This window comes from Hemibagrus wyckioides, linkage group LG12 (genome assembly GCF_019097595.1).
Source record: "Hemibagrus wyckioides isolate EC202008001 linkage group LG12, SWU_Hwy_1.0, whole genome shotgun sequence".
NCBI classification, from domain to species: Eukaryota; Metazoa; Chordata; class Actinopteri; order Siluriformes; family Bagridae; genus Hemibagrus; species Hemibagrus wyckioides.
Window position 1 is genome coordinate 2,826,050 of NC_080721.1, and position 20,031 is coordinate 2,846,080.

The window sequence follows — 20,031 nt, forward strand, 5'->3', positions numbered from 1 at the left end:
CCTGCTGCTTACGGTTTAGTCGGTCAGCCTTTCCCCCATCAGCCCACGCTAGTCGCTCAGCAAACCCAGCAGCCCCAGCAGCTGCAGCAGCGAGAAGGTAACCATCACTTCCTGCTTCATTAACCACCGATACCACAAATCTCTTTTAATGCTCTCCTTCTTTTCTCTCATCCATTGTAGATTTACTGAGAATCATTTTGGTGATAATCGTTTTTTTTGTTGTTTGTTTGTTTGTTTGTTTTTCTCCTTCAGGTCCCGAGGGATGTAATATCTTCATCTATCACCTGCCGCAGGAGTTCACAGACTCTGAGATGCTGCAAATGTTTCTGCCCTTCGGCAACGTCATCTCAGCCAAGGTCTTCGTCGACCGTGCGACCAATCAGAGCAAATGCTTCGGTGGGTTGAGAGAGAGAGAGGATGAGAGAGAGAGAGAGGGAGAGAATGACAGAGGGAGGGGGAGAGGGAGAGAGAGAATGACAGAGCAAATGAGAGAGAGAGAGACAGAGAAAATGACAGAGAGAATGACAGAGAGCAAGTGAGAGACAGAGAGAGAGAGAGAGAAAATGACAGAGAGAGAGAGAGAAAGAATGAGAGAGTGAAAGCGAGAGAGTTAAAGAATGAGTGAGAATGAGAGAGAGTGTGTGTGTGTGTGTGTGTGTTTCTTTAGAAGGGATAATAAACAGTCTATATCAGTGGGTTGTGTACTATACTAGTCCTAATGGCTCTCCTGATTGTTTGAGAGGATTGTGTGGGATTTGTCTTCTCTGCCTCATGCCTTTGTCTTGCTCTTCTTTTCTTTTGTTTTGTTTTGTTTGTTTTTTTCAGGCTTTGTAAGCTTCGACAACCCCGCCAGCGCTCAGACTGCCATCCAGGCCATGAATGGATTTCAGATTGGCATGAAAAGACTGAAAGTGCAGCTGAAAAGGCCCAAAGATGCCAACCGCCCATACTAACATGGCCAGGTGAGAGAGAGAGAGTGAGAGAGAGAGAGAGAGAGAGAGAGAGAGAGAATGAAAGAGAGAAAGAGAGAGAAAACGGGATGAAAAGAACAATTGTAGATGATTATTAGAGCATGATGAATCTTAATGAAGGCGTGAAGCCATCCCTCAGCGTCCAGGATTTCAGTGAGTTAAATGTAAATAAATATCTAAACGCTGAGGAAGGGCTTCTCACGGCAGATGATTACATGACGTGTATTATGAACTAAAAAAAAACAAACAAATTATCTGTTTAACCTTTTTGGAAGAAATGCTGTAAAGTGACAATAATTGATTTATACTTTTCATTTATTTATTTATTTTTTTGTTTTTGTTTTGTTTTTGTGCTGTGTCATCGCTCATTCTCCTGAAAACAAACAAACAAACGAACAAACAAACCAAAAAATCCCCAACCCAAGGCTGCCCTGGCCAATCATAACTCGTGCCCGGAGACTACGTCGCTATGGCTACGGTGGCCATAGCAACCAATAAAGCTTCCCCCTTCCTGTCACAGCGTTTGTTGTAAGTTGATTGGCCTGTGTTGGTTGCTGTGGCGATATTCCTGCCTGTGATGGTTGCGTTAGCAGTTTTTTTTTTGTTTCCTTTTCTATATCTATTTATTTATTTTCCTTTGGCCCTCTTGTCTTCTTCTTATCCTCCATGCTGAAGAGTGCATGGCGGGTCACTGTGGTGAAAATGGAGTGTGTTTGGTGCGTCGTGCCTTTCTCTTTTTTTGTTTTGTAAAACAAATACTGATCAATGACACACTACACTTCGAGTTCTGTAACCTGTAACCAGCTTAAAGCGGCTAATCCAAAGTCATCCAAAGCTTTATTATATACAAGCACTTTGTTTGATCAGCCATTTTGAATGCCCTAGTGTTTTGGGTGGATTTTGTTTTTGATCAGTCCTCCTCTGTGTTTCGTTTGGCCCATATGTAGTCTGGTGGTGTTTTAGTTTTTTTGTTTTCTTTTGTGAACGTGGGGGATTCGGTGTGTATCCGATGACAGGAAAAGTTTGTGCTAGTGGGTATGGTGTATCGTCCCAGTGAGTGCGAGAATGAATTGAAGTGTGTGTGTGTTTAGAGAGAGAGAGAGAGAGAGAGAGAGAGAAAAACGAGAGAATGCTGGAACAATTCATTCACTATCTCTCAAACCTCTTGCGTGAGGCTTGAGGTGACGGCATTGTGCTGATTGATGAGCGGCGTTTCCCTGTAGGAATTCTGGGTTTTGTAGTGGACAAAATGCATGCTTTTATTCGTTTAAAAAAAATTAAAAAATCTTGTATGTATATATTTCACTCCCTCCAGGATTCCAATAAATATTTTTTCAGAATTATCGCAGCCATTTTTGCTTAATTTTTGTAAAAATTTCAAGCACAGGATTCTCACAACTAAAAAATACATATATAAGTACTTTCTATAAGAGCTGAATGACCGGATGCTGTGACGATGCATCTCGGTCCGGATCTGCAGATCTTTTTATCGGAATCGGAAAATCCTGCAGGGACTGATGTATATGATTATCCATAAAAGTTAAACCTATTAGCGATTGCAAAAATAAATATATATATATATATACGGTACAGCCCAGAATTCCTACGGTGCATGTTGGAAATTTTGTATGCCTGCCAGAAGCCTTTCCCACTGAGACACTAACACTAAAACACACATTTTTTGATCACACACCCATTTTTCTTTACCGGCTTTATTCCACCTTAATTGCATGGAAGTATGGTAAGCGTAAGCTCACTGCTAAATGCTCCAGCACACGTTCCCATGTTTTGTTTTTTTTTGTTGTTGTTTTCCTGTGTCCTCGCTTTCGGGAATCATTTCCAAACATCTAACTCTTTTTTTTCCCCCCATTTCTCTCTTCTTTACCCCCTTTTTCCTTTCTATTGTAGGTTTAGAAAGAAAAAAAAAACACACAAGAAGACCGAAGAAGTTGGTTTGGAGAAAAAAAAAAAAAGAAAAGAAAAGAAAAATGAAAAAAAAAAAAAAAAATTTTCCTCAGCTGTAAATGAATTATGGGACCAACTCCGCTCGTTTTAAAGATACCTGCTACAAAGAACACTGAAACAGATATATACATATTAACAGATTAACACTAACCCGCTGCACAAGACTTGGGTTAATAATATACACTCACAGCCTCGTCAGTATACAGCATATGACCAATAACTGTTTATAGGCACATTCTTGTACAGCTAATAACCGGCTCCACACCTATTCCTGCGATCTCACACTCGGTTCTCACACACACTGTTGCGTGTGTGTGTGTGTGTGTTTGGAGTTTGGAAGAGAAGGCTTTCAAAGCTCCGTCTGGCCTTGAACTGAAACTGCACATAAAAAAGGGACCAACATCATTGTGTAACATCTACACAGCAAGGCCTTTTTGTTGTTGTTGTTGTTTGCTCTTTCTTTTTCTTTTTTTTCGTCACTGGTTTTGTGCTTACTGCACACTATGGGGATCTATACAGCACCAGTTATGTGTATATAGAAATTTATTTGGGCTACGTGAAGGCATATCAGTGGGAGGGGTTAAGGGGTGTTAAACGGTGGGAGGGAAAGGGGAGGATGGGGTTAATTGGGGAGGGTTTTTTTTTTTTTTTTAATTAAGCTCAAAAGTGCAGAGCATCCATTCATGGGTATGTTAGCTAGGGAAGAAGGACAGAAAAATGACTAAAGAATATTTTGTCCATCATGGTTCAGGCTGTAGTTAGATTTTACATTTCCAGATACGTTTAGGATGATTCGACGGGAAAATGTAACGAGCAAATAGAACGGAAAGCATTTGAAAAAAATTTATTTGTATTTCATTGTCTATATCATCCTTTGAAAATCAAGGTTAAGATTATTATTATTATTATTATTATTATTATTATTATTATTAATCTCCTTATCTACTTTTTCTAATCTTTTTCCCAACAATTATTAATTAACTTATTGATTTCCTGATTTATTTTTTATTTTATTTTTATTTTTATTGTTATTTATGAAGCTTTTATGAAGGTTCGCTGGCACATGTGTGTGTAGGAGTTAAATTATTTTTAGATCTTTTATTTACAGATTTACAAATTGAGGAACAATCATTAATATTTATTTATTTTCTTCAGCCATTGTTTCCTAACCTGTCAATTACCAGAAAAAAAAAATAAAAGTTTTAAATAACTGGTTGTGTCTCTCATTTTGGACAGAGTTTCGTTTCTCGATTTTTATCGCGTTATTTTAATCGACGTTATTGTTACGGCTGTACTGTGTAGTGAAAGGCGGGTCGTGGAAAGATTGAAGGTTTGAAAATCGAGGCACCATGTCGTGTTCATAATGATAGAAATCATGATTCCAGCTGTTAATGGAGAACGTTGGGTCAGTTAATGGTCATGCAGTGTGCAGGCTGCGGCATGTCGCTCCCTCAGCACATTCGATCCTCACCAGTTCTCAGGAAGTAATAAAACATCAAACCTACATGGCCTACACGCTGCTAAACGGCATCGACTGGTTTATTCATTTTTTATTTAATACACAAACCTACAATGGCTTCAGAAAGTATTCACACCCCTTCATTTTTTTTACACCACATTTTATGGTGTACAAGTCACTTACAATAGTTTTACTTTTTCTTTTTTAATATATACAATGATCAGGCATAACATTATAACCACCTGCCTAATATTGTGTTGGTCCTTTTGCTGCCAAAACAGCCCTGACCCGTCCCACTAGATCCCTGAAGATGTGCTGTGGTATCTGGCACCAAGATGTAAACAGCAGATCCTTTAAGTCCTGTAAGTTGTGAGGTGGGGCCTCCATGAGGACTTAAAGGATACTTGTGATAGATACTGACCACTGCAGACCGGGAACACCCCACAAGAGTTTTGGAGATGCTCTGATGGTCTAGCCATCACAATTTGTCCCTTTTGGTCAAACTCGCTCAAATCCTTACGCTTGTCCATTTTTCTTGCTTCTAACATCAACTTTGAGGACAAAATGTTGACTTGCTGTCAACCCACTAACAGGTGCCATGATGAGGAGATCATCAGTCTTATTCACTTCACCGGTCAGTGATCAGAATGTTATACCTGACCAGTGTATATAAATGTACATACAAAGATCCATGATTGAAAAGCTTCTTGGGGAGGTTTTTTTTTCTACACGCCAGTTAGATCGGACTTCTTTCACAAAAAGATGATGATGGAGTATTTCTGAGATCCTTCCAGCAGGTTCTCCATCCATCTCTGTGAAGCACTTATGAAGCTGGCCAATGGGTTCTTGGACACCTCCTTGACTAAAGCCCTTCGAAGTCTGTTAATAACATATGAAGGAAGAGGTCCTGCTGTCTTCCATTTCACCATGATGGAGTCCACTGTGCTCTTGGGAACATTCAGAGCTTTAGAAATGGGTTCACACACTGAATCATGGGACTCTTCCAACATTTTTTCAGATAGGCTTTAATAACAGATTGCAGTCATTCTCATGGCTGGAGCGGGACCCTGGTGCAAGGTTGTGAAGAACGTGCAACGATGGACACGTTATAGCACCATCACGAGTGGGAGAGACTATAATGACATAAGGATGACCGCACAGGAGGGCAGCTGGGTTGTTTGCACAAGGTGAAGCCACTGATACTGTGAAGTAACTTTCTTAACCATGCTCTCAGATTTCTTTGTTTGAACTGATCAGAATTCATAGCACTTCTCTAAGGAGCCTATGTGTCTTGTATAAAGGCTGTGGAAGTCCACCAGACAAGTTCCTGTTTATGTTCTAGCAGCTCAGTCAGAAATAAAACATGACTTATGATACCAAGAAACCAGAAGTGTGAAGTCAAAAATAAAACTTCTTTAAATGTGTCATAACAGAAAGCTTCATCATATCTAATTACACACTTCTGTTAAATAACAACACGTTTTTTAGATCCGTTCTTATTGTCTTAAATGTCTGTATGATTGAGTTGTTAGACAATAAGTAATGATAGAGTGATGTGAAGCATCCCGCTGCGATGTGGAAGACCATTTCCTGTGACTTACAAGACCATTTCCTGTGACTTACAAGACCATTTCCTGTGACTTAGAAGACCATGTGCTTGCTACGGCAAGCGGCACATATACTAAAATTGGAACGATATGGAGAACATTAGCATGGCCTCTGTGCAAGGATGACACACAAAATCGTGAAGCGCTACCTTATTTTGAGGGATGTGCTAGCTTAGATGTTGGACTACAGATCAAAAGGTTGTGAGTTCGAATCCCAGCTCCACCAAGCTGCTGCTGCTGGGCCCCTGAGCAAGGCCCTTGGTAAGTTGGTAAGTAATGGTAAGTTGCTCAGGATAAGAGCGTGTGCCGAAATGTAAATTTCCACTCAGATGTATATTATTTTCATTTTTTTCTAATAACACAGCAATTTGCAAATGTTTACAATTTTTAAAATTTGTTAATAAATAAAATGTTGTGCTTTATAGTTATAAAAGTTTATAGTTACTGTAGCGGGTTCTGAAGGTTTGGCACAGAGGACACTGGAGACAGGCAACACAAATGCCTTTTTATTTTATCTTTCGCTTTTTAAATGTCTGTGTACACATACACACACACACATACACACACACACAAACACACACACACAAAAACACACACACATACATACACACACACACACACACAGAGCTCTGTGTGTTCCTCTTGCCTTTCCCACTTTTGTCCCTGCCGTGACATACAGCACAGGTGTATGATCCTTACTATTTACTTCCCTCAGCTCCACCCTCCATTCATAAACCCGGCACTCGACCACGCCCCTGGCCTGCTTCCACAGTTACAGTACATTTAATGGTGTAGAATATAAAAGAGACAAGTTTCTGTTATCACTCAGGCCTGCATTATATCAGATAAAGACGGTCATTCTTTTACCAGCTCAGACAATAAAACACACACACACACACAGCTGGTCATAAAACGATAAAACCACGAATCCCTTTGTCCTAAAGACTCTCCTGTGCAGAAAGCTGCTGACACCCAAGACTTTATTTCATTAAACTCTACTTTATAAACCCTCCCTCCCTCCTCTGTGCCTCTTATCCTACCCAGGGTCATGAGGACACTGGACACAAGGGGGAAACATCAGTCCACTTGACTGTGCATATCATACATGCCTACTATGCATATCTTTGGACTGGAGGAGGAAACACACACACACACTCTCTCTCTCTCTCTCTCTCTCTCTTTACACACATCCCAACCCTGGAGATGTGAGGCCAACATACCCCACCAAAAATGGCCTCACACAACCCTGACACCATAGACTTCTTTCATAAATGTCATATAAGCAGTGTACAAGGTATAAAAACAAGGACAGCTTTCATTACAACAATCAGATTTCCAGAGTACTTGGTTGTGCATATCATACATGCCTAGTATGCATATCTTTGGACTGGAGGAGGAAACACACACACACACACACACACACACACAAACACAGGAATCACCCCCCCCCCCCCCAACCAACCGTGGAGACGTGAAGCCAACATGCCCCACATCTTTTTTTTTTTTTGCAAAATAAAAGTTTTCCTATCCTAATTTCCTATTATGTTGTAATTCATTCATAAATAAAATGCCAAATATTTTATTTTTTATTTATTCATTTACAAATGTTTAAACTACACTAAAAGATGTTTTTCTTGACTAAAATCCAGGGAAACTCAACCCTGAGTTCAGCAAGTGACGTCAAATCAACATGGCCGCTCCCAGCATGCGCTGTAATAAAATGAGTTATGCTTCACACAAGTGTTTTACACTTCAGATTAATCCACATACGGACATAATCGGGTTTTCTTTATACACGCTATAGGTCACTCTTTTGTTCTGAAGAGCTAAAAGAAAAAGAAAAGATAAAAGAACATAAATCAGTCCCTGTCCGGGTTTTTTCTCCCACTTCCTATCTCGAATGCACTGGAAGTCGAAAATAACAATAAATGGCGCCTGTTTAAGAAAACGTCATGCCATGTTAGTCCCGCCCATTTCGTGTTTAACTCCCCGCCCCTTCTCCTCAATGTGGGGTCTGCTGTCTTGAGCTTCAGGCTCCGAACCGAATCCGTCCTGAAGATATTCAGCCAGCAATGCGTGTAAAGGTGGAGACTATAAATCATACACCTAGCTGACAACAACAACAGGAGTATTTTCGTATAATAACTCTTATTGTTTAGTTTTTCTAAAAGGGCGGTCGCTTAGAAACACTTCCGAATGAACCCGAAGCAGCCGAAGCCGACGTGGAGGAGGATCGACTCCGGACATAAACACTCCTGTTTTTAAAGTTTTCTCCCGAACTTTCAGAGAAATGTCTCAGGATTACGGAGCACGGACTATGTTGCTCGACTGGCCTTGAAGAACTCTGGACTTTGCTTCTTTTTATATAACAGATTTTTTTGGGGAAGAGTTTTTTTGCTCTCGAAGTTCACACCCTTTTTTTTACTCTTCGTACCTGCGTTTGGCGGAAGTGAGTACCGTTATACGAAACACACACTCACACACACTCACACATACACACACACACAGAGGAAGCCGCTGTGTCCATTTCGGAGCTACTTTGTAAATAGCTATACAACTAGTTACAAAAGTAACCGCCTTTCAGCTCGCGCTCAGGGCCTGTTTAAAGGGACAGAATTCAGGTTGATGGTCTGCTCGACTTCCGGTCCTGACTTGTGTTGACCTGTCTGTGGTGTTGTGTTCACGGATCCCCTCGAGCTATCGTCAACAATGTCTTCAACAAACACCGGAGAAAATGGGATCGTACTTAGTGGAGGTCTGTTACCATGGCAACTTGAGGTTCGAACCTTTAGCATCGTGTTGCGAGGGGCGTGGCTTTTAATAGAGCATTCAGTAGGCACTTTGAGTAAGTGTTTCATCCTGCTGAGGGATGTGGTGGATCTCTCCCAGGGCTCACACACACACACACACACACACACACACACACACTCTCATGTTTGTTGCATCTCTCTTGATGGTCGAGAGAAAATCTACACAGGGAGAATTTTCACAGAAATTTCAGCAAGCTCAGGATCGAACCCTTGACCCTGATGCTCTGCGTCAGCAATGCTTCCCTCTGTACTAAATAAAACCCTTGGTCTGGTCCATTTGTTTGGTGTTTGTGCGTCAAAGTCTGAGGTCCGAAAGACCTCTGCATGTCTGTAGTTTGTTAGCATCAAGCTACCATGATGTATATTTAGTTCCTCACATCACTGGTATAGATTTAATGTCTGTTTGTTTATTGATCTAAAGCGACCTTTTCCACCTTAACATCTAGCTATTAATAACAAGGACGTGTGGTAGGCATCGGTCAAATGCTGTCCATGAAACCACGAATACTGACCTGAACGGTAGCGTACATGTGAAGAGGAATAAATAAATAAAACAGACAAAGTAAAAAAAAATCTGTTTGTGTTCGCTCATTTTGTGTTCGCTAACTCCGACAAGAACAGTGTGGGTATAAATTGAGAAAATACTTCAAAGCAACAAAACTGTTTTTCAGTACAGTTTGGTTCAGTACAGTACAATTCGGTTCAGTACAGTATAGCTTGGTACAGTATAGCTTGGTACAGTATAGTACAGTTTGGTTCAGTACAGTACAGTTTGGTTCATTTCAGTACAGTACAGTACAGTTTGGTTCATTTCAGTTCAGTACAGTTCAGTTCAGTTCAGTACAGTTCAGTTCAGTACAGTTCTTCTCCCTTTAGTTAATTGAGCTGTATGACGATTAACATGCGTTCTCACCCACATCATTGCTAACACTGCCCAAGCTCAGTTTACAATCCAGGCATTTAATTTGTGCAACAAAATGAATAATGCCTTATTTATCTGTACAGTAAAGCACACTGTAAAGCACACTGTCAGGGACAGAGTGAGCTCGATTAGCCTTCTGAGATGACCTTAGCTAGAGCCTCATTGTCAGGGTCCAGTGCCTACATGGTCTCAGGTTCGCCCTCAAGAGAGCATGTGATGGTATTGTCACCTTACAGACACATTATACACACAACAAAAGGAGAAAGAGATGCTGTGATATCATCTCAAGAAGATCTCCTTCCAGATGCAAACGTTCCTCTAATGAAGAGGCTAAATCCGGTGAAGACTAAGCACACCTTTTGTTTTTATCTTATATATTCCATGCGAGACTCGTTCATAGCTGACATCCACCTTCAGGCACGCTGAACCAGTCCTCAGCTCATTTTCCACTTTTGGAGATGAAATCAGTCTGTCTGGGGATGACATTTGTGTTTATTTGGTTCTTTAGTAAAATGAAGTAAAGCTGTTCCCTCTGAAACATCCAACACGGAGTCCGCACCCTTCGTCCTTTCAGGAAAATGTATACTTGTTGCTGTGGTAAAGCCACTGGGTGAATATCAAGGCAGGTGTTTTACACAGATGTGGTGAGGTCAGATTTTACTTGGCTCGAAGGTCAGTGTGCTTCGGTTGTGTTTTCTAAGTGGTGCTCAGAGTATAAACACAAACACTTCCTCTTCAAAACAAATGAATTAAGACTTCCCTTCGACTCTCTCGCCCTTTTCTTAAACCCCGACAGATTAAACTGTTGAGTTTAGACAAAACATTATTACTGAATGTTAGTTTAGGTTGTGTCATCTCATAAAGCAGGAAGTTCCTGGTCATGTTTATAGATGAATTGTACCGGACACACTCGTGCTCATCGTTGTGTGTCGTGTCCTAATTCTCGTTTTAGTTCATTGAAGCAGACTCAGAGTTGGCCTTTTACCCACAAGCCCTTGCAAATTGTTCCCAGAGACAGAGGAGTAATGAGCAAAGAGATAAAGATTAAACTCCGTATGATTGGTTAGCTACTGGAAAACGATTATGTAATTGACAAGCGTCTATAAAGTCTGTACCTACATTTTAATTGAAGCTGCTGCACACAGACACCATCAAGGTTCATTATTTCACCCACAAGGTTCATTATTTGTTGGTGGCAGGATTAACGAAGTGAAAATGAAGCTTTTCTTAGAGGAACGTTCACCATCTTGAGAAAGAAACTCTCTGAGATTATATCTGAGATCTCTGAGAGTGTGTGTGTGTGTATATATATATATATACACACGAATGCCATGACTGTATATGGAGTTGTATTAAAGCTTATACTGTGATCCGTTTATCATTAATCGATCAGAAAATCGATCACAGATCCTGCGCAACTTCACGTGCAGATAGGAAGAGAAGTGAGAAATAAAGCAGACGAGGAAGAAACCGATGTCTGCTGTTACTGATGAAGCTCCGAGTGCGAAGTCCTCTCAGCCAGAAACCTTAACGGAACAGCTGTATTTCGTGGGACACTGTAGAATCTCTCTCTGTAAAAGTGTTCTGTCTCCGCGTGACTCCTGACCATAGTGTTGATTTTCCTTCCTTTTTTTTGTTTTGTTTATTTATTAGAACCCCGAGCTTCTTCTCACGGCTTCCAAAGCATGCTCATAAAACTTGAAATTTTACACTCGGACAAAATTTTTTTTTTCCTTGTTTAATTTGTTTTGAGTCTTTCTCTCTAAATGACGCTCCTGGAATATTTCATCGCTCGTGTAATATCGTACACAATACACCATCAGCCTGAGACCAGACATTCGCTTCCATGTAAATGTTTTTGATGAACTGAAGAAATAGAAAAATTTGATTTCCTCTCTGGCTGCTTCTCATCAAAGAGGGTTCGAACTTTACGAAAGAAAAAAATCACACATCCTCGAAAAAAGTTTGTCTTTTACAAAGAAAACAATATTGAAACAGCTGATACTTAAAGTTTCGGTATCGTTATCAGGAATAAATGGTGATCTCATTCCCTCTTTGGAATAAACGTCGCATTAGAATGGAACAGTAAAATCAAAAGAAGTGCTAACGAGCGTATCTTCGTCAACTTATTCTCTCTGTCTTTTTTTTTTTTTCTTCTTCAAGCTACATTTCTGCATTTTACATTTCTGGCATTTGGCAGACGATTCTTATAAAGTGCTTTAAAGTCTCCATCAGTAAATACGGTAACACTGGTTCAATAGGTCACAGACTTAGGATACCATCAGCCTAAAAACTGAGGATGTACATACAACATATAACAATACAGGGAAAAATAAAAGCTAGTTTAAGTGCTTCAGGAAGAGGTAGGTCTTCAGCCACCGGTCAGTGACTCGGCTGTACGGACATCTAGGGGATGGTCATTCCACCACCTCGGTGCCAGAACGGAACAGAGTCTAGATGTATACCTACCTCTTACCCTGAGAGATGGTGAGCAGTGCTAGTGGAACATAGTGGAAGCTACCATTCCATCTAGGAGACGAACTAGAAAAGAAATTTCTTTTACCTTTCATTATTAATAATGTTACCAGTCAGTCAGAAGTGAAAAATTAAATTGGTTTTGAAAAACCTTTAGCGTTCACACTGTAGCTATATAGATATGTTAAAAAACAGATGGGTCTCTTTGGAATACTGAGTGTAGCTGATAGAAACTATATCAAAGAAATGCCGTAAGCCAGATTCTCCAACTATTGAGGACTGGTACGATATTAAAAAATGAATAATTACTTTCTCCATGAGGCTACAGGAAGATAAATTTTAAGAAATTTGGGAGCAGTGGAAATGGTGTATTTCCCCGAAACGGCCGTATTTTTCATGAATAACTGACTAATGTTCATGTCATCCAGTATAACAGAGCTGACCTGTTCTGGATAGATGAACAGTTAAAAAAACAAAACAAAATGGTGTATACAGTACACAAAATATTCTGGAGGTGTATTTTTATTGCTTACTTTATTGAGGTTACAGTGGATTAACTCCACTGCCATTCCACAGTTGCTGAGAAAAACTCTTAAAACAGACTTCCGGTCTGGAAAATTGTGTGTGTTTGGATTCGTTATTTTACAGACAGTCCTGTGGGCTTTTCTTTCCTCTTTTAACGGTTAATTTTTAGCTAATGCACCTTTAACTTTTATAGCTGGATACTAGACTATAAAAACATGCTGTACTGATTGAACGCTAGCTCGGAGTTCCCTATGCTTAGCTAATTTCCATGATTACATACATACACTTTTTGAACGTTTGTTTACTCATTCCCAATGCCATTATCTCCGAACAAAGAACAGCAGCGTTAAATGAGTGAGATCTTGCCAAAATCATTGAATTGAAAAACCCCTCCAAATCATTGAATTCAGCTGTTGTTTTTCAGGGGTTGGGCTCGGCCACTTAGTTCCAGTGAAAGGAACTCTTAATGCACTGATGTTGGACGAGAAGGTCTGGCTCACAGTCTCCGCTCTAATTTATCCCAAAGGACTATGTGCAGGCCAGTCAAGTTCCTCCACACCAAACTCACTCATCCATGTCTTTATGGACCTTGCTTTGGTCACTGGTGTGCAGTCATGTTGGAACAGGAAACTGTTCCCACAGAGCATGAAATTGTCCAAAATGTCTTGGTATGAAGCTGAAGCATTAAGAGTTCCTTTCACTGGAACTAAGGGGCCGAGCCCAGGCCCTGAAAAACAAACATATGGAGGGGTGTCCCAAAACTTTTGGCAATATCGTGTATCAAGCCCAGTCTCCTCTACAGGGGATTACTTTTTTTCTTTCTAAATTATCTCTAAATATATTCCCTTCCTTGTCTTCACCAGTACATTTTGCAGGAAGTTGTGTCATCGTTGCTGGAGCGATCACTCTGAAAAATGTTTGCTTACTCTAAATGACAAAATAAGAGTTCTCTTACAGAAATTGTTGGATGTCGTGCCAAATTTCAACACAATATCAAGCTTGACCTTGACGTGTTATTCACGAGACTGACCTTCATCCTGTTTCTGTCATTATTGGATTAGGAAAAGGTGCTCAGTTTACCGTACTTTAAATATTAGAGTCACTTGTTTGTTTTTTAAAATCTTGTGTAAATATTGAAAATGTACACACACCTGATTAATATGATGTAGATCCCCCTTTGTGCTACCTAAACAGCTCTGAGTCAGTAAGGAAAGACCTCTGAAGGTGTGCTGTGGTATCCGGCACCAAGACGTTAGCAGCAGATCCTTTCAGTCCTGTAAGATGTGAGGTGGGATCTTATTGGTTCAGACTTGTTTGTCCAGCACATCCTACAGAGATGCTCCATCAGCTCGAGATCTGGGGAATTTCAAGGCAGAGTCAGCACCTTGAACTCTTTGTCATGTTCCTCAAACACATTTCACATTCTCCTGTTCAAAGAGGGAGTACCCTTGCCATAAAATGCGTGTTCTTGGTCTGCAACAATATTTGGTCAAAGTAACATGTACATGAATGCCCAAGGCTTCATGGTAGAACATTGCCCTGAGCATAACACCGGTCTGTGGATAAGCATCAAGCCGTTATGATCTGTGTGTTCTGACCTTTCTGTCAGAGCCAGCATGAACTTTTTAAGCATTCTGTGATACAGTAGTTCTTCTGTTGCAGGTTCTTAGTTTTCTTTATTTGGCCCACTTTTGCTAGGTACTGACCACTGCATCCTGTAAACACCTCACATGACCTGGTAATGCTCTGACCCAGTCGTGTTTCTATCTTGATTTGAAAGAAGTTTTCTTCTTGTACTTTCATCAGTTTTGGAGGGATGTTATGCTCCTGGTGATATCATTTTGGTGAAACCTTGACATCAATTCTTTCCCATCCCTCTCCTGATAAGTATTTTCCAGCACTGAGATCCTGTACACGTTCTTTGTGGACCTGGCTTGCGATGAAACGGAGGTGTTGAGAAAATCTTACTGAAATAACTGAAATAATCCATTGTTTGGGTGTCAATGAGAATAATTCATTGATGACCGCTGTATGATGATGTATGACTTTTAAACGTGTGATCGTTTCATTCCTCATTTTGAGAGGATGTGGAACCATTTTAATGTAAGCTGGTTTCGAATTCTTTTTTCTTTAAAATGCTTCAGGTTTTTCACCTGAATTGTGATGGTTGCTGTTCATTGTTTATAACAGACATTTTACACCGGTCAGGTATAACATTATGAGCAGTGACCGGTGAAGTGAATAAGACTGATGATCTCCTCATCATGGCACCTGTTAGTGGGTGGGATATATTAGGCAGCAAGGGAACATTTTTCCTCAAAGTTGATGTTAGGAGCAGGAAAAATGGACAAGCGTAAGGATTTGAGCGAGTTTGATGAAGGGTTAAATTGTGATGGCTAGACCACTGGATCAGAGCATCTCCAAAACTGCAGCTCTTGTGGGGTGTTCCCGGTCTGCAGTGGTCAGTATCTATTAAAAGTGGTCCAAGGAAGGAACAGTGGTGAACCGTCGACAGGGTCGTGCTCGGTCAAGGCTGGTCCGTGTAATCCAATCCAGCAGACGAGCTACTGTTACTGAATCTGCTGAAGAAGTTAATGCTGGTTCTGATAGAAAGGTGTCAGAATACACAGTGCATCACAGTTTGTTGCGTATGGGGTTGCATAGCCACAGACCGGTCAGGGTGCCCATGCTGACCCTCGTGCACCACCAAAAGCACCAACAATGGGCACGTGAGCATCAGAACTGGACCACGGAACAATGGAAGAAGGTGGCCTGGTCTGATGAATCACGTTTTCTTTTACATCACGTGGATGGCCGGGTGTGTGTGCGTCTCTTACCTGGGGAACACATGGTACCAGGATGCACTATGGGAAGAAGGCGAGCCGGCGGAGGCAGTGTCCTGCTTTGGTCAATGTTCTGCTGGGAAACCTTGGGTCCTGCCATCCATGTGGATGTTACTTTGACACATACCACCTACCTAAGCATTGTTACAGACCATGTTACACCCTTTCATGGAAACGGTATTCCCTGATGGCTGTGGCCTCTTTCAGCAGGATAATGCGCCGTGCCACAAAGCAGAAATGGTTCAGGAATGGTTTGATGACCACAACAACCAGTTTGAGGTGTTGACTTTGCCAAATTCCCCAGATCTCAATCCAATCCAGCATCTGTGGGATGTGCTGGACAAAAAAGTCTGATCCATGGAGGCCCCACCTCACAACTTACAGGACTTAAAGGATCTGCTGCTAACATCTTGGTGCCAGATACCACAGCACACCTTAAGGGATCTAGTGGAGTCCATGCCTCGACGGGTCAGGGCTGTTTTGGCAGCAAAAGGGGGACCAACACAATATTAGGCAGGTAGTCATAATGTTATGGCTGATTGGTGTATATTCACATTAGTGAGTCCTGTATGTACATGTACACAAACTCAGGACATATCTATAATATTAATTGGGTTTTTATGAATATAGTTTACATGTATGTCTATCTAATCTAGGTAACGATATTAAGCATTATCAGTATTGCGTTATTTCGATTGTCCTTATCTCTGAGCATGGACTTAATGATCTTTACTGAATGTACATGTGGACAAGTGAGTAGCCTTCAGCCCTTGTAGCTCACTAACGTTTAAAACCTCAAGCACTGAACGGGTCTGAGATCTAGCTACTGTGTTATCTGTTAGCTGAACTCCAGTGAGCTAGTTTGCACAAGTAAAAGCATCTGTTTGTGTGACCAAAGTCCACTTGGCCACTCTGTAAAAGAGTTAGCTTATCTTTAGAGATTAGCAGAAGAAAAAGAAAATCAGCTTTGTAAGGTTAGTAAGGTATGCGGTATGTCACTCTTCTATTGATGACGGGTTTGAGCAAACGTGCAAACGCACGTTTTTCGTTTCATTTAAACGGTCTTTGTGCTCACTGAATGATCTGACCGGAGGAGATTTGTCACGTTTTTTAGTGAAGGGATTAGGATTTGACACATAACTCTGTAAAACTTCATCTCATATCAGGTCAGGGAGTTTTTCCTCGCCGTGTCGCCTCAGGCATGCTCATTACGGATAAATGTTAGAGAAAATAGTAACTTCATTTTAAACTTTATAAATTTGTTTTCTATGTTTCTCTTCTTCTATGAAGCTGCTTTAGGACAATGTCCATTTTTAAAAGCACTATACAAATGAACTGAATTGAATTGATCAGAATTAGTAGCTCTTTTAGTGGACCTAAGTCTATGTGGATGGACAGAACATCAGTGAAAAGAGTTTTTTGGGAGTAAATCATTTAAACGTGTGCTGTTTGGTTTATTGACTCTGCCTGTTACTGACAGGACGGTGTGTCCTCAGCTCTCCTGACCTGTTCTCCTGCCTGTGGTCATCACATCACACACTGCTCACACTACACTATCATTTCACTGACCTTTGTCCAACTCATCTCAGGTCCTGTCTGTCTGTCTGTCTGCCTTCATTCTCACTCTTTCTGTCTTACTGTTTCCCTCTCTCTCTCTCTCTCTCTCTCTCTCTCTCTCTCTCTCTCTCTCTCTCTCTCTCTCTCTCTCCCTCTCCCTCTCCCTCTCCCTCTCCCTGCCCCCCTCTCTCTCCCCCTTTCCTTGCCCTCTCTCTCTGTCTCTGTCTCTCTCTCTCTCTCTCTCTCTCTCTCTCTCTCAGTGCCGATGGTTGCAGGTAACAGTGGTGGTATTGTGCTGCAGTAGTCAGTAACAGTGGCCATGCTGTCATGGTGACGCACAGAATGACTCCATTCAGAGTTGAGGCGTGTAACAGTTCTGGTGTCCAGTTGGCTCGGTCTGTGCTGCTGCCCATGTGAGGACGACAGGAAATCAAGTGATCTTCTGGTCCATCTCAGAATAGCGGCCAGTACCAAGCGGAACTTCACATCAGTGCTGTTTTAAAAAGCGCCCACCTTCCCTATCATCAGACCCACGCGCTCTCTGTGGAGCGCTGAAAAGAAGTGAGAGGTTGAAAGGTCACTGAAGTGCTGTAAGCTGTTCCAGTTTAATGACGATTTTAAACAGAAAGTGGCTTCATTCAGTAGAGATTTCACACACTACTTCCATATAGTGAGAAAGCACAGAAATAAATTCTAAAATAATTTTTTGGTTAAGAATTACATACTAAATTATTTATTTACTTTTATAAAACTTTTTTTTTTTTACATATTAGTTTATTCTTTTTTTAGTTAAAATTTGTGTATGTGTATATATATATATATATTTGTTTATACACTATATTGCCAAAAGTATTCGTATATCCAAATAATCAGAATCAGGTGTTCCAATCACTTCCATGGCCACAGGTGTATAAAATCAAGCACCTAGGCATGCAGACTGTTTTTACAAACATTTGTGAAAGAATGGGTCGCTCTCAGGAGCTCAGTGAATTCCAGTGTGGAACTGTGATAGGATGCCACCTGTGCAACAAATCCAGTCGTGAAATTTCCTCGCTCCTAAATATTCCACAGTCAACTGTCAGCTGTATTATAAGAACGTGGAAGTGTTTGGGAACGACAGCAACTCAGCCACGAAGTGGTAGGCCACGTAAACTGACGGAGCGGGGTCAGCGGATGCTGAGGCGCATAGTGCGAAGAGGTCGCCAACTTTCTGCAGAGTCAATCGCTACAGACCTCCAAACTTCATGTGGCCTTCAGATTAGCTCAAGAACAGTGCGCAGAGAGCTTCATGGAATGGGTTTCCATGGCCGAGCAGCTGCATCCAAGCCATACATCACCAAGTGTAATGCAAAGCGTCGGATGCAGTGGTGTAAAGCACGCCGCCACTGGACTCTAGAGCAGTGGAGACGCGTTCTCTGGAGTGACGAATTGCGCTTCTCCATCTGGCAATCTGATGGACGAGTCTGGGTTTGGCGGTTGCCAGGAGAACGGTACTTGTCTGTCTGCATTGTGCCAAGTGTAAAGTTTGGTGGAGGGGGGATTATGGTGTGGGGTTGTTTTTCAGGAGCTGGGCTTGGCCCCTTAGTTCCAGTGAAAGGAACTCTGAATGCTTCAGCATACCAAGACATTTTGGACAATTCCATGCTCCCAACTTTGTGGGAACAGTTTGGAGCTGGCCCCTTCCTCTTCCAACATGACTGTGCACCAGTGCACAAAGCAAGGTCCATAAAGACATGGATGACAGAGTCTGGTGTGGATGAACTTGACTGGCCTGCACAGAGTCCTGACCTCAACCCGATAGAACACCTTTGGGATGAATTAGAGCGGAGACTGAGAGCCAGGCCTTCTCGTCCAACATCAGTGTGTGACCTCACAAATGCGCTTCTGGAAGAATGGTCAAAAATTCCCATAAACACACTCCTAAACCTTGTGGACAGCCTTCCCAGAAGAGTTGAAGCTGTTATAGCTGCAAAGGGTGGACCGACGTCATATTGAACCCTATGGATTAGGAACGGGATGTCACTTAAGTTCATATGTGAGTCAAGGCAGGTGAGCGAATACTTTTGGCAATATATATATGCATACAAATAAATATACCTTTTTTAAAAAAATAATAAAAAAAAAAAGTTTTTTAAATCATATAAATAATATTACTTAGTTTTAAATAATATTTTTATATTGCCCCAAATATAGTATAATTTATGTTTTTTTTTTTTTTCCTATTGCCCCCTTCTTCATCTGAAGAACTCCCTATTTTAAGTGTATGCTGCAGTTTGTAACACTAATATACTAACCCCTGTACTGAGATAAGGAGACACCATGACCACATGCTTATCAGCTTCCCAAAGGTATGCGTTTAAACTAAGACACTTGATCGATTCAGTTTCTTAATTGCAATCAATCACACATGCAAATCTAATCACATTGAGCGTTCAAGAAAAAGCATGAACGGTGTTCAACTGCAGGGGGTTTATTTATTCCTGACCACAGATATTAGCATAGGGTTAAAAATAAATACTCGCTGTAACGTTTTAGCACAGTAACGTTACACTGTGTCGCGCAGGTATTTCATCTATAACTAACTTGCTCTGATTTGATATGCTGATGTGTTAAATAATATACATTAAAAGGAATAAAGGACTATACAGGCTAAAATGTTGTGACATATATGCTGCCTGCTATCCAGTCTCAACTCGGATCTTCATAATACAGTGGTCAGGACTTTAGCTCATATAAGATGGTTTATTAATCTGAAACAACCTAACAGATGTGTATGAACTGTCTGTGTGATCTGCGATCATCCTTAGGTATATTTGGTCTCTAAACGACGTCCAGACGTCCACCCGTCAGTTATCTGGCAGGCTACTGAATGCTCCATAGTGCTGTGTTTCATTTTT

The 20,031-nt window shown here is 41.1% G+C and overlaps 2 protein-coding genes and 1 non-coding gene across 10 annotated transcripts in view; all 3 read left to right on the top strand.

The window, feature by feature from the left end:
- Positions 1 to 4,147, top strand: part of celf3a (cugbp, Elav-like family member 3a) — a 32,378-nt gene extending 28,231 nt beyond the window's left edge. For 2 of the 5 annotated variants that reach the window (XM_058404548.1, XM_058404547.1), the window contains 3 exons: positions 1 to 97; positions 253 to 396; positions 826 to 2,960. The exon at positions 1 to 97 is cut by the window's left edge and continues 8 nt beyond it. In XM_058404548.1, coding sequence (XP_058260531.1) covers positions 1 to 97; positions 253 to 396; positions 826 to 953 — 369 coding nt within the window. In that variant the 3' untranslated portion in view covers positions 954 to 2,960. Of the gene's footprint in view, positions 98 to 252; positions 397 to 825 lie in introns of all 5 variants that reach the window. The other 3 variants (XR_009206212.1, XM_058404545.1, XM_058404546.1) reach the window with 3 other exon arrangements.
- Positions 4,148 to 6,048: 1,901 nt separating this feature from the next.
- On the top strand, positions 6,049 to 6,159 carry LOC131363000 (U6 spliceosomal RNA). The gene has a single exon (XR_009206271.1). It is a non-coding gene; the product is annotated as a U6 spliceosomal RNA (small nuclear RNA).
- A 1,829-nt stretch (positions 6,160 to 7,988) lies between these two features.
- Positions 7,989 to 20,031, top strand: part of cers2a (ceramide synthase 2a) — a 30,880-nt gene continuing 18,837 nt past the window's right edge. For 2 of the 4 annotated variants that reach the window (XM_058404670.1, XM_058404672.1), the window contains exon 1: positions 7,989 to 8,451. The gene's annotated coding sequence lies outside the window, so the exon portion shown is untranslated. Of the gene's footprint in view, positions 8,452 to 16,486; positions 16,552 to 17,394; positions 17,725 to 20,031 lie in introns of those variants that run through there. The other 2 variants (XM_058404671.1, XM_058404673.1) reach the window with 2 other exon arrangements.